At 43.2% G+C, this 14,864-nt stretch overlaps 1 protein-coding gene across 4 annotated transcripts in view; it reads right to left on the bottom strand.

Annotated features, from left to right (window-relative positions):
• The window catches only part of Als2 (alsin Rho guanine nucleotide exchange factor ALS2), a 66,490-nt gene that overhangs the window by 18,933 nt on the left and 32,693 nt on the right, over positions 1-14,864 (bottom strand). For all 4 annotated transcript variants that reach the window (XM_052192536.1, XM_052192539.1, XM_052192540.1 and 1 more), the window contains 11 exons: positions 12,325-12,505; positions 11,005-11,070; positions 6,969-7,131; positions 6,514-6,645; positions 6,053-6,181; positions 3,516-3,586; positions 3,137-3,203; positions 2,296-2,498; positions 2,116-2,181; positions 899-997; positions 349-513 (listed from right to left, as the gene is read on the bottom strand). In XM_052192536.1, coding sequence (XP_052048496.1) covers positions 349-513; positions 899-997; positions 2,116-2,181; positions 2,296-2,498; positions 3,137-3,203; positions 3,516-3,586; positions 6,053-6,181; positions 6,514-6,645; positions 6,969-7,131; positions 11,005-11,070; positions 12,325-12,505 — 1,342 coding nt within the window. The remainder of the gene's footprint in view (positions 1-348; positions 514-898; positions 998-2,115; positions 2,182-2,295; positions 2,499-3,136; positions 3,204-3,515; positions 3,587-6,052; positions 6,182-6,513; positions 6,646-6,968; positions 7,132-11,004; positions 11,071-12,324; positions 12,506-14,864) is intronic.

The following is a 14,864-nucleotide window of genomic DNA, read 5'->3' as shown; positions in this document are numbered from 1 at the left end:
CTTCTTGGTCTTCTGGCTAAAACTAAGATGTCCAAGTCTTTATAACTGGGGGGTGATGGGGGAGGTTGCGGGGGGGAGGCTAGAGACATGGATCAGCAATAAAGAGCTTGTAATGTTCTTACACAGGACCAGAGTTCAGTTCCCAGCCCCAACATCCTCAGCTCACAACCACTGGCAACGCCAGCTTTAGCGTGTTATCCAATGCCCTCTTCTCAGACACTACACTCATGTGTACTCAGGCACGCACATGTCTGTGTGCTACAATAATTAAAAGTAAGGAAATAGTGTGAAGGAGTAGGAACGTTATCTTCTCACTGCACACACTGAGTCAGAAGCAGAGCACTGTACCTGGTGATGTCATCAAAGACGCCATATCCTGCCTTCTTATCCATCACCCACTGGCCGATGAACATGCTAGGAGAAGAAGAAGTCAGTTTTCCACTGCGGAGGAGACCATGCCCATGGCGCATGTTATCTTGAAAGCAGCCTTCAAACACTTCACCAGAGGCATAGCTGTGGTTGGCAAGGACAGGCAGATAATGTGCACATTACAAAGTGCTTATGAGTAGCTATAATTATGTTTATTATTGTTGAGCATTAAAAAATTTAAAAACCCTCTGGTTTGAGGAACTGAGCCTCAAAAATCAAATGTTACATGAATAATATTTTGCATTAACATGGAAAGTGTGTTTAGTCTCTTATGGGAAATGAAATAATGAGCTATCAATGAGAAGGAAAAAGGTATAAAGTTTTGTCTAGATCAGACTCAAGTAAAAAATTAAACAGACCAAGCTACTGGATCTACTCCTTAGAAATTCTGTCCACACAAGCTTTAGCTTTACATGGTTCTCTGAAGACGCAACATGAGACCAGCAACCTTTGCAATGCAGGTCATTACCTGTAGACTCCTTGCCCACACATTTTCCCCTCTTTCCAATGGCCTACATAATGGTCTTCTTTGTTCAGGGCCTTGTTAGGGATTCTGTATTCACCATATCTGCCAAGGAGAATAAAAATCATTAGAAGATGCACAGATGCAAAGTCTGAGAGGAGTGGACCCAGGCCTGCCTGAGTCACCGGTGAGATGCTTTATTCTAAAGCTAATGAAAAGCAGAACACCAGTGTCCTCGCCGTCCTTGTCACTAATTCACAGCACCCCTCTGGGTAAGTCACAGCAGACAACAGCTCCGGCACCTCTCTAGTCACTAGAGTAAAGCAGGTAATACAAAAGTCCTCTTTCCTTCTAAACCTACTCAAGATCTTGAATTTACAAAATCTGACATTATCACTCATTAACTTCTCCAGTTTTAATAGTAAGATTTTTTTTTTTATTTAACAGGACACAAAATATTTAACTGCCATAAATTTTTCTTGTAAATATATTCTCAGTGTTAGAAAATATAACAAGATGTCTCATGGGATGGCTCAGTGGGTAAAAGCATTAGCTATCTCCTGTTAGGTTAGTGGCCCAAGTTCAAATCCTCAGTGTTGACATACTGGAAGGAGCATATTGGATGCCAAAGTTGTCCTCTGGCCACACATGGGACATGGCACATGTGTACCCAGACACATACATTACACATACTGAATGAATAGATGAATTTGACAAAAAAAAAAAAAAAAAAAAAAAAACACCAACAAAAAAAACCAGAACAAACTTATCCAAAATTGATGACAGTTGAGTATTGTTACAAGAATATCACTACAAAATTTCACTTTTACAGGGAGACAAATTTGAAACTACTTAAAAGCAGGCGTAAGGTGTAGTTCAGTGGTAGAGCACTTGCCCAGCACTCCCAAGACCCTAGAGTCCATCCTCAACACAGCAAGCCAGGGGAGAGGGCGGGATGAGATGGAGGTGGGGGAAACTATTTCTATAAAGCCACTAAAAATAAAATTTCTCTATGTCCTCTGTGTAAAGGTGACACCGCTGTGTCATCCTGCTCACATATTATCCTCCATTTCTACAAGCCCGCATATCTTCTGTGTGAATCCTAGCACAGCATCAAATACCTACATCTCACAAATCAACTGCTTGTTTGAAAAGCAACTCCCAGCATTAAATAACTTGTGACAAGATTTAAATTCACCTTCTACTTTAAACCGCACCCTTACCCATCTTCCAAGCCATTCCTGAACATGCCAGAGTACATCTTCCCATCAGGCCACTTCAAAACACCCCTGGAAGGCATGAGCAAAAGTAACTGTCAGCGAACATTTCAGATAATCCGAGCTCTTTTCACCATGTGACTGTCACCCTTCCTCCCCTGGAAACAAAACTGAGGCATTCTTCACCTGCCGTGAGGCTTCCCTGAAAGCCAGCGCCCATCGTAAGTGGCGTCCTTTAGGCGCGTGTCCTTGTAGAAAGTGTATTTGGCACTTCTTGAGATGGGTGGTTCCTGTCTCTGAACACTGCTGCCGCCTCCGTACAGTGGGAAATCGGATGTCCCCCTCAAAGCCTGATCCACAGCCTGGCTGATAGCACGAAGCCACTTGGTCTAGAAGCAAAAGGTCCACGTCAGCAAGTTTAAAGCACTATGTAAGTATTGACGGCTTTTCTGCAGGACTGTTCCCACTGCCTATCACTGTGCTTAGTGAGAGACGTGAACCAGCTCGTAGAATTTATTGCTCTTAAAATTAAGTCACATTTTACAAAGAAAGGAGGACTGCTGCGAGAGTTCAGGCCAGCCTGGACCAGAGTGAGACTCTACCTATACATAAATAAACAAATAAGAAAGAAAGAAAGAAAGGAAGGAAGGAAGGAAGGAAGGAAGGAAGGAAGGAAGGAAGGAAGGAAGGAAGGAAGGAAGGAAGGAAGAAAGAAAGAAAGAAAGAAAGAAAGAAAGAAAGAAAGAAAGAAAGAAAGAAAGAAAGAAAGAAAGAAAGAAAGAAAGAAAGAAAGAGAGAGAACGAACAATGAGGCATCATGGAGTACCCTTGTACTCCTGACACTTGAGAGGTTCAGGCAGAAAGAATTCAAGGCTAGCTAGGGCTACGTGACAAGGCTCTGTTTCAGGAAAACAAAAAAGGCAAAAGTTTAGTTTTGATTTAATGGTTATTAATGAAGCAACATCTTTTCTTTCTTTTTTACTAACATAAAAGACAGAAAAGGCCAAAGTTAAAAGCAATCACTAACCTTTTCCTGGGGGGTTGAAGAAACGAGTGTGAACTGTTCTTCAGGTGTGGTTATCTTTAAGCCATTCCTAAAATGTTCACACGGATAAGCACCAACAGGCAAGCAGACATCCTCCCTCCTCCCCCCCCCCCCCACCCCATGCGGAGAAGAGAAGGAAGTAGCTTAAGAGCTCCTGCTATAATCTTCGCTCCTCACAAGGGACAAGATGCTCTGTCACCAGAGAATGGAGTCACAGGGCCACCCACCTGCTGCTTACCTTGGTCCTCACACAGGGCATTTTATCAGCAAGGGGCGTGGCTCATGTGTTGGGGAGTGAGGATGAGTTTCCTAACCCAACCACCCCACTTAAGGAAATAAAAGGAGGAGCAGAGGCACTTACACGCTACCAGCTTCTTCAGAAAGTGGCTCTGCCCAAAGTGTGGCCAAAGGGAACACATGGTGTGTGGAAAACTGAAAGAGAACATGAAGGCACATCTGTGACAGGTCCAGGCCACCCTCAGGGCTCTACTAAGGCTTCCCACGTCATTACAGTACAAGCCCCCCCTCCCCAGATGGTTAAGACAGGAAGGTGGCATCATCCCAACATTGCTGCCTCTGGCGGGTCTTCCCACCTCTGCTACGAGGACCCTTTCACAGGGCTGACACTCATTCTCAAGCTAGCAAAAGATCTTGGCTCAGCAAGCAGTTTAACGAGAGAGGAGGCGTTTCATATTTAACCAGCAACCCCCCCCCCAAAACACACTCACTCTCTCTCTCTCTCTCTCTCTCTCTCTCTCTCTCTCTCTCTCTCTCTCTCTCTCTCAAATATAGCAAATTCCACAAGAGATAATTAAACATTCCTTTATTCAATAATTATAAATAAATCACAATGCTTAACATAAATTGACAGTATACACAGAGCAATAGTGTTAAAAACTGCATGGTATTGGTACAGTGACAGGCAGGAGGATCAATGGAACAGGATTGAAGATCCAGAAATGAACCCACACACCTATGGCCACTTGATCCTCGACAAAGAGGCTGAAAACATCCAATGGAAAAAAGATAGCCTTTTCAACAAATGGTGCTGGTTCAACTGGAGGTCAGCATGCAGAAGAATGCGAATTGATCCATCCTTGTCTCCTTGTACTAAGCTCAAATCCAAATGGATCAAGGACCTCCACATAAAGCCAGACACTCTGAAGCTAATAGAAAAGAAACTGGGGAAGACCCTTGAGGACATCGGTACAGGGAGAAAGTTTCTGAACAGAACACCAATAGCGTATGCTCTAAGAGCAAGAATTGACAAATGGGACCTCATAAGGTTACAGAGTTTCTGTAAGGCAAAGGACACCATCAAGAGGACAGATCGGCAACCAACAAATTGGGAAAAGATCTTCACCAATCCTACATCAGATAGAGGGCTAATATCCAATATATATAAAGAACTCAAGAAGTTAGACTCCAGAAAACCGAACAACCCTATTAAAAAATGGGGTACAGAGTTAAACAAAGAATTCTCACCTGAAGAACTTCGGATGGCGGAGAAGCATCTTAAAAAATGCTCCACTTCATTAGTCATTAGGGAAATGCAAATCAAAACAACCCTAAGATTTCATCTTACACCAGTCAGAATGGCTAAGATTAAAAATTCAGGAGACAGCAGGTGTTGGAGAGGGTGCGGAGAAAGAGGAACACTCCTCCACTGCTGGTGGGGTTGCAAATTGGTACAACCACTCTGGAAAGCAGTCTGGCGGTTCCTCCGAAAACTGGGCACCTCACTTCCAGAAGATCCTGCTATACCACTCCTGGGCATATACCCAGAGGATTCCCCACCTTGTAATAAGGATACATGCTCTACTATGTTCATAGCAGCCCTATTTATAATTGCCAGATGCTGGAAAGAACCCAGGTATCCCTCAACAGAAGAGTGGATACAAAAAATGTGGTATATCTACACAATGGAGTACTATTCAGCCATTAGAAACAATGAATTCATGAAATTCTTAGGCAAATGGATGGAGCTAGAGAACATCATACTAAGTGAGGTAACCCAGACTCAAAAGGTGAATCATGGTATGCACTCACTAATAAGTGGTTATTAACCTAGAAAACTGGAATACCCAAAACATAATCCACACATCAAATGAGATACAAGAAGAAAGCAGGAGTGGTCCCTGGTTCTGGAAAGACTCAGTGAAACAGTATTTGGCAAAACCAGAACGGGGAACTGGGAAGGGGTGGGAGGGAGGACAGGGGAAGAGAAGGGGGCTTACGGGACTTTCGGGGAGTGGGGGGGGGCTAGAAAAGGGGAAATCATTTGAAATGTAAATAAATTATATCAAATAAAAAAAAAAAAAAGATTGCTAAAAAAAAAAAAAAATTGACAGTATACAGCCATGTGCTATGTCATGATAGATCAGTCATAAGACAATGACAGTCCCAAAAGCAACAAGAGAATTCCTTTTGCCTAGTGATCTTTTTTTTTTTTTTTTTTGGATTTGGTTTTTCCCAGACAGGGTTTCTCTGTGTAGCCCTGGCTGTCATGGAACTCACTCTGTAGACCAGGCTGGCCTCGAACTCAGAAATCCGCCTGCCTCTGCCTCCCAGAGTGCTGGGATTACAGGCGTGAGCCACTACTGCCCGGCATGCCTAGTGATCTTATAGCTAGCATAGTATACCGAACACTCATGTGTTTATATATATTCAGATATACTAATGTTTACCATTGTGTGATGGCTTCTAACAGTCTGGCAGCACCAGGCTGTACCAGCTAGCCTGGGTTACAATAGGCTGTACCTTCTAGATTTCTGAGTACACTGACATCTGTGTGACAGTAAAATCGCCCAACACCGCATTTTCAACACAGTCCATCATGAAGCAGCCCACAACTGTCTATGTTCCAAGACTTCTCTTTTCAGCTAAGAACCAACCTACCTGAGCATGGACCAGGGCATCATTGAAGAGAATGAACCAATTCACAGAAAACCTGCCGGCATGCTGCAGGGAGAGGGCTCGGTTGCTGCTCTCACACAGCAGTCGGCGCTCCGGCTTCCTCAAGGAATCCTATAAAAGAGTAAGGCAAGCTTCAGAGAGCCATCAGACTTCCTTTAGAGTGTGGAGGAGGATGAACTAGACTCAAGGAATATTTAGGGGAACCTTCTAGTCATAGCTTATTATTGCTGCATCAGACGTTTCCTAAAACTAGACTTTAGGAACACACAGGAGATTAAATAGTAGCAAACAAACCAAAGGGCAAAGAGCTCATGGGAACAGGACGGTACTAGGACTCAGAACACTCATGACTACGCTCTTAGAATAGCATCATCCAATGCTACCTGTTACCAACCAACCCGCAGAGAAAGGAGGGCTGGAGGGAAGCGGCAGCTGGCAGTTACCGTCATTTTCCCAGGGAAGGTCTTCCAGAAGCTCAGGGTGTACTCTGCTTCCTTCCTCTTCTTGCCAAGATGGAGAGCAAGAGACTCATAACAAGCACTGGAATCCTGCAGCTTTTGATACTCTGGAGATGTCTAGAGACCAATGAACAGGGGGGTAAGGGCCTAAAACACTGCACACACCCTGACGCAATGAAGGAGCAGTCTCACTGTAGGCTCTCACAGCTCCACAGTGAATATGGTCTGAATAAGGCCCTGAGCAGGAACGATTCCACAGCGTGGAACACAAGTTCACTCTAGCCCGCTTGTCCTTTCTATGTCTACTACTTCATAGAGAAAGAAATCTTAAATAAACACACATATTAACTTAATGGGGCCCAACATCTTAAGGTGACTTAATCCAAACTACTTTGATTATTGGCTTCCGGAGTATTCAGAGGGGCACATAGGGAACCTACCACTTCAAAGCAAGTGGCGAGCTTCAGCAAAACTTTTGCATAATTATGAAGTCGTCTGATTGGCAAGAAAAACAGCGTGCTCAGTATTTCCATTAACTGAGTGTTCTTATCACTCACTTCTGACAAGTCTTGCAAGAGTTCTTGGTTTTTATTTAGGAAGTCACTGGAAAGGAGGGAAAAAGAGTCAGTGGGATCATGTGGTATGAACTAGGAATGATGTGACAGAGAGAGCTTCACTGCAGTAGCTGTTCTGAGTGTACTGCCTAGGTGTTATAAAATGAATATAGATATGATAACATGACTTAGGTATGAATAACAGATTTATAATATTTGTACCTGTAAAATAGGACTTTAAAGTACAAAGTGTAGCAATGGTAGCAACATAAAAGAAATGGTAACAGACCTTTCTCCACATTCTAGGAAATGAATTAGGCATTTCACAGTTTAAGGGGATATAAAGGACAAATGACACCATTCTGTTATTTTCACAGCCCAAAGTCAGAGGAATCTTGCAGGTCTGGCTACTGCTGAACACTAGTGGAAAAGCAAGCTCCTTGTTCAAAGCACTAGCACAGAACTAAATACTTCCAAGTTCTTGCCGGGCAGTGGTGGTGCAGGCCAGCCTGGACTACAGAGTGAGTTCCAGGACAGCCAGGGCTACACAGAGAAACCTTGTATCGAAAAACCAAAAAACAAAACAAAACAAAATTAAACAAAACAAACAAACAAACAAACCAAGTTCTTCCTTTTCCTTCGGACGGTCAACACAAGTTGACCACTGCAGGACTAAGACAAGCCAGGTGTGGTGATGCACACCTGTAATCCCAGTATTTAGGAGGCAGAGGCAGCAGGGTCAGGAGTTTAAGAACCTCAGCTATACAGCAAGCTAAAACTCAGCCTGGGCCACCCTGTCTCAATAATAGTAATAATAATAAATAATAATAAATTAATGAACTCTAAATTTATGAATCTAAAAGACTAATAGGTAAACACAAATGAAACAGCAGAAATTGATGAACTGTAAAACAAGAGTCTCCACCCTTCCCTAAGAACTCTTAAGAATAATTAATGGTTGGTTAATATGGGGTATAGTCACCAGTATGCTGCCCTGGAATAACCGTGCTCCTGCTAAAAGCAATCTTAACAAAAACACTGGGACAAAAAGAAAGACACGAAAACATTAAAAATAACATTCTAAAAAAGCCATGGCAGAGGAAGGACAGTAATTGAGAAGATGGGACAGAAGCTTTTGGAAGAGAGGGCAATGCAATCAAAGTACACTCTACTGGATATGTAAATGTTGTGATTAAACTTTATTATGTATAATTAATATATGCTAATATAACATTTTACAAAATGAAAAACAGCAACTACTCTTTGAAAATATTAAAAGGAAGCAAACTTCTGACAAGATTGATTATAATTTGAAAATTATAAATAAATAAGCTAGACTCCAGCCAGGAAAGCAGACCACCTCCACCATCAGCCTCCACTCGTGGAGAACAAGTGGCCGTTCCTGGCGCACAGCAGCCTGAGTTTTGCTGGGAGGTGGATATCTACAGTCACCCCTCCAAGGCTTAGGGGTCATCGAGGACGAGGGGCAGAGAGTCTAAGAGCTGGAAGTGGAGTGAAACCTCATGAACAGTTTCCTCTGAGACTGAAACACTCCGTCCTGCAGGGAAGGTTCTAAAGCAGGAAGGTAAACAAGTCCAAATACTTGCAGAAGTCCCTAAAACTGACCAGAGTCTCCAGGCCCCTTCCTCCCAAGAATAAATAAGCTGAGCTGCAAAGAAGACCCGGCTGTCTGTCTGTCGGGAAGAGGTTTAGAGCAGAGCCACTTGGAAGGGACGCTCTCCCACCTGCCGCGCTGCCTGCAGGCTGTGCAGAGAGCTCCAGGTTCCCGGCTTTGTGACCTGTCAGCCATGCTGGGAGGGGCTTTGGTGATGCTGTCTTTGAGTCATTTCTGCTTCTGTATGTATTTCCTTACCCATATTTCTATTAAATAATCCCAACAAAAGTCATGGGTTCACAAAAATAAACAGTTAAATAAAAGATAGAAAGTTCAAATAAGTGACAGCAAGGAACAGGAGAGGGAGACCTGCAGCTATGCAGTGACAGCATCAGGATGATGCTAGAGGTCAGCAGAGCTGAGCGGATGAAATGAGCAGCTTTCCAGAGAAGGAAGCCTCAGACAGGACAGGCCCGCGCAGTACAGAACCACACCAGTGGTTTGAAAACCCCCATAAATACTGCCATTGCAGGGTACACAGCTTTTTACAGCTACATTTTACCCAATCTTCAGAATATAGACAATCCCTGACTCATACAAACTATTCCAGGAAGCAGAAGAGGAGAAAAAGTTCCTTAACTCATTTTATAATGTCTAGTGCAAAGTTCAGAAAAGAAGAATTAGATTACCAAACCCCGAGTGACATCAAGGTATCAGCACTCCACCAGCATCGGAGAGCATGATTGACCCTGCCAGACCTGGGAAGTGTGGGTGGTGAGTGAGTATTTGAAATATTTTCTACTAAAATATAGAATGTTTCAGTTTGCCTTATTATTAGATCAGTGTATTATATCAGAGACTTTTGTAATATTCACCTAAACCCTTCATGCAAATATACTATGAGATAGGCTTTTCTGGGTCCATGGCAGACATTATCCACTCTTTACCAGAAGGGGAGAAAACATTCTTGTTTTTCAGATGGAAATAAAGTAGGCTTCCTGCTGTGAAGAGTTGATCAAAGTGTCAGGTCTAACAAAGAGCAGTGCTGAAGGGCCCTGATTTTACACCTCTGACTCTAATGCTCTTTCAGACATACTCTAGTGACAGTCAGGACCTGTCCTAAGAGTAATGACACTCTACACTTTGATTCAGTGAGTAACTGTCCATGCCATGGCATGCCTAAATACCCAAACTACAGAACATAATCTAGATATGGAAGCCTGCCACTGCAGGAGCTTCCCAGTATGTAAAAAAGGAGTCCAGATGAAGTTATTATATAGTGGGGGAGACAATGAATACCCCAACTCGACATCATATGCTACCAAATAAAACCCCCAGTACCAAAAATGGGTTACATCTTTTGGAGTTGTTGGCCCAAGGGGTCCTATTTATCCTCCTCAACATTATAGGCTAATTGCCAATGTTATTGGTTATCCTTCTACAAGACAGGAAGACCCTATTTCAGAAAACAACGCACATTTATGTCATCAAACATGGAGAAATTGAGCTACTGCTCAATTGGAAGCTTCATCTCTAAAGACTAGCTATGACAATGCTGGAGTACATTGTACACAGGACCGAGGAGGAAAATAACCGTCAGTCTCACCCAGTTATAAATAAAGTCTGCATGCTACAACAGTGATGGGCCTGTCGGACAGGCCCACGGCTGCAACAGTGGCGCAATGTTACGGGGTAAGCAACCAGATTTCTTTTTAATTGCATTTAAGGCTTACTGCACTGGATGGAACCCAGAGAGCATGCCACTGTTAATGAGGTTAAGAACCTGAGCACGGATAAGGAAACCTATTATTTTTATTCTGCTAAATGAATGTAGCAATAAAACAACTCCTATGACACACTGCTATACCCTTTGACCGATACACTGCTCAGCCCTCTTTAGAGAAGTGTCTACTTGCAGTAGATGGTAATGAATTTAACACAGAGACCCACAAGTGGACAATGTGCAGAGAGGAAGAGGCTCTGGAGCACTCAAGCCTTTATCACAGCCCTCCCCTCAAGGCTCAGGGATCATGCAGAAGAGGAGGCAGAAAGATTTTAAGACCAAGGTGGCAACTTCAAGGAAACAGCATCTTCCAGACATAACAGGGCTGATAAACACATGAACTCACAGACAATGTGACAACACGCACACAACAGTCAGGGAGGAGCTTGCGAAGGGCAGAGGATGATAAAAGTGTTTTGTATGAAACGCTGAAAGATTAAACTAAAACAGAAAAACGAAACAAGAACTCACAACCTACAGTCTAGGGCCATGAGAAGGATAACTGAAAGGTGTACATTACTTACATGGCAGGCTTAGCAAGAAGCTGGAATCCTCCCATAACCAGGAAATTTGAAACTGATGTGCAGTACCTTGGGTGGAAAGAACAGACACACAGGCACACAGGCATTAGTGAGGGAGTGAAGCTGCAAGTGCATATCTAGACACTTCCGTGCTTCCTCAGGAACCTGAGAACTTTGTGACCCCAATGTTAATGAGGATGACAACAGGTAGACTCAGCAGCAGAGTGATCAATGCCAAGTCAGTAGGGATATTAACATAAAGGGATTTCAAAAGCACTGTGCCATTCAGAGTGGCGGGTAGACTTGCTAACCTAACAAGCTGGAGAAAACATGGCTGAAACTGTGGGATTTTTAATGAAAATTTAATCTTCATTTCAAGTTCTCCAATTAAGTCTTGAGAAAACGAGTGTCAAAGGCTACAAAAACACTTGGGGGGTGCCGGAGGTTGATCAATGCCACCCGTGCACTGGAGCAAACTTATACTAAGTTTGAAAGGAAAATACTAAGGTAATTGCAGCAGGTTACTTCAACTTGTGGGAGGAAAGGGCAACTTTAAATATCCTTTTGATTAGCATTGCCTGTAGCTCTCGATAATAAACACTCGTTCATCAGCCCTTGGGATATTTATAACCTAAGGAAAACACAGGCACGATAGGAACTCCCTGGCAACAGGTGTTTCTCACTGACCCTGTGCTGTGACTGTGCAGTGCCTGGCACTTGCTGACAGAGTCAGTTTTTGTCAGACGGATGGAGAATAAATTAACTCCGTATCAAAGCAACACATATTTCAGACCAACAGTGTCACCTGGTCGACATTAAAATAATACTTAATGTCTTAATCATACCAAAATACAAATCAAGAAAAAGCAAGAAATATTCATTCAGAAAGCACTGTTACATTAAATGTGGCTACAGTGTCCCATCACACAGGAATAAACAGCAGGCCCAGGACAGCTTCACACTCACTTAGTTGCTCTGTAAATAAGTGTGTTCTTCATTTCCTCATATTTGGTATAATTTCCTTAAGTAAATAAAATATGCAGGCATATGACAAAATATTGTGTGTAAATAAAGTATGCAATCACTCGCTGTTGGACATAGACGGGAACGTGAGAACTCGTTGTTGTTAACTCTTTTCCCCATATGGAAGAAAATTGAACCTGAGCACTGCAGAACTACGGCCGGCTCTGGTTATCAGGTTAAACACTGCCTTTCAGTTCCGCCGCCTAGCAGCACTGTCCGTCCACTCTCCTCCAACTGAGGAGTGGCTCCCTTGCAGATTCCCCTTGCCAGGACTGAAGAGGACGTGGGATGGATACTTGCTCTGTGTAACTGTCCAGGAAAAGACTTGAGTGTTTCATGATGACCAGGCTCCTGGCTTCCTTCATGCCCTGCAGGTAGCTGCTCAGTGAGGCTCCGTGCTGCCCAATGAGGTAACACAACTTGCTGAACCGGCTGGCGACTTCCTGCAGCAGCTGTACAGTGGTCACGGTGCCCAAATTTTCTGCAACAAAATGATAACAACATGAAAACCAAAAGCTTTCTTATAAATTTGCCCTTTCTGAGAATGCTTACTCTGTTGAAATAAGCATGAAATATGGAACCCAAACCACTTCTAAAAATGTTACAAAATCAACTTCAGTAATCCCTGAGGTGGTTCAGTAGGTAAAAGTGCAACTATGCAAACAGGAAGACCTGGCCTACAAGCTCAAGTGGGAAATGGATTCTGGGAGGCAGGAGGATCCCAGAGCTTGCTGCCACCAGCCTAGTTAAAACCTAGTGAGCTCCAGGCTCAATATGAGACCCTGAATCAAAGGAGTAACATAGACAGTGACAGAGAAGAACCCAGTGTCCCTCTGGGCTTGGCATACCTCTGCACACTTGTGCACATAAGCCACACCCGCGACCTTATCTATAGGAACTGTCAGATCTCTGACTCTGTAGATTTGGTATTAGCATCACAGGATGGCTTATTTTTTTAATAACAGCCAAACCAGAGACCCAATGAAACTAATACCTGTTAAATTTTCAAAATAGGTAATGTAAAACAAAGAGAGAGAAATGAGTAATTTAATTTCACATAGTGATAACAGTCAAGATTTAATTCACTCCTACAAATAGATACTTCCCTTTTTTGAGATGATCCCACAAGCTAGGTCACAGGTCTGTGCTACCACGCCCTGTTTCAGTGCTGGGAACTGGCTCAGGGCCTGGAGCCTTGCACGTGTCACTCTGGCAACCAAGCTTATTTGGACTCAGCTCTTATTTAGCATCTTAAACTTTTTGCACTGGTTGCTGATCCACTTGACCCAGGGAGAAGCCCTTCAGCACACGGGTAATCTATACTTCAGATGGCCTAGGTTACTCTCAATTTTAGGGCATCTGCTAATTTTCTGACTTTCCCAGACTGCAGTTCCTCATTTCTAACAATGAGGCTGAAGAGAATATAACCAAGACCAACAGAGAAATCAAGACCTGGTCCGACAGTAGACTCTCCTTTCTTTAGGACAATACAGGAAGTCCCTGTTGCTTGTTCTCTTGCCTAATTCCTGGGCCCACACAACAGGGGCTCTATAACCCTTAGGAAGCGAAACAGATTACAAACAAAAAATGCAAATGCTCAAGTTACAAGGGGACTGCATTCCCACATGTGCTGACATTAGTCAGGTGTGGTGGTCCAAGCCTGTAGCTGCAGTATTGGGGCGCAGCATGAGGAGTGCAAGTTCAGTCATCTTTAGAGATTTGAAGGTTAACGAGGTCTACAGAAGACCCTAACTTAAAAACTAAAGTACAAAATCCAAATAAACAAAGCAAATTGCTGAGTTAGCTGTTACAGTAGGGTATTTTTCCATTAGAAATGACGAGCTCAGCACACAAGCCCGCATTTCCTTACAAAGGTAAAGTGGACGTGCTTTATAAAGGTAAATTGGCCTAAATCCTGAGCCCTAACAGTGGCTACAAATTAAGAGAAAAAGAGAAAACCCCATCTCTGTTTTCCATGTATAGAGCCAAACCTAGAAAAACTGGCAGGCCAGAGACTGTTTTGCTCGCTGAGAAGGTTGTTTGTTTTGGAGACAGAGACTTCTACAGCCCAGCTCCAATCCTCACTCTGTATGCTTTGCTAATGTCCTAGAGACCCTAAATACCCTGGACACAAGGATGGGGCAGCCCAGGGACTACAGGAACTACTTCCTCTGCCTTACTGCATCACTTCCGACTCCTCTCTGTGACCGAATACACAGCTAGTTAATGGACTCACATATATGAATGAAACAATTCTAAGAACTGTAAGAAAAAAATTAGGGGAAAAAAATCCATGGAAGTTATACAGTATGTAAGGACTAGGATGCAGAAGCATTGCTAAAGTCTAGTTTCTAGGGACAACTTTCCCAAAGAAGATACTTTTCTCTTCGGCCACATCTTCCTAAAGCTCTAGTCTCTATGAGTTCAGGAAGAAGGCGCTCAGGGGACTATGAAGACAGAGTTGGGGCAGCCAAGCAAACAGCTGTGAATTGCTTGGGGCCTGGGTGTGGGGTGTGGGCATAAACCATTAACACAAACAGCTTTCTTAAAGCAAGGCACAATGGCACAAGCTTATAGTCCCAGATAATGGTGAGACTGATTGTTTGAGGGCCTTAAACAAACAAACAAGTAAACAAACAAACAAACAAACCACAAAAGAGGCAGGCATGGCAGCTTACACCTGCAATCTCAGCAATGGAATGGTGGAGACAAAAGCATCGAAAGTTCAAGATCTTCCTCAGCTACATAGTGAGTTGGGCTTAACCTGGGCTACAGGTCACCTTGTCTAAGAAAGCAAATGAGCAAACAAATAAATATGCCTCTTGACAATACAGAAAGAA

The sequence above is a fragment of the Apodemus sylvaticus genome, chromosome 9 (assembly GCF_947179515.1).
Source record: "Apodemus sylvaticus chromosome 9, mApoSyl1.1, whole genome shotgun sequence".
NCBI lineage: Eukaryota > Metazoa > Chordata > Mammalia > Rodentia > Muridae > Apodemus > Apodemus sylvaticus.
This window is presented reverse-complemented; position numbering and strand designations above follow the sequence as displayed.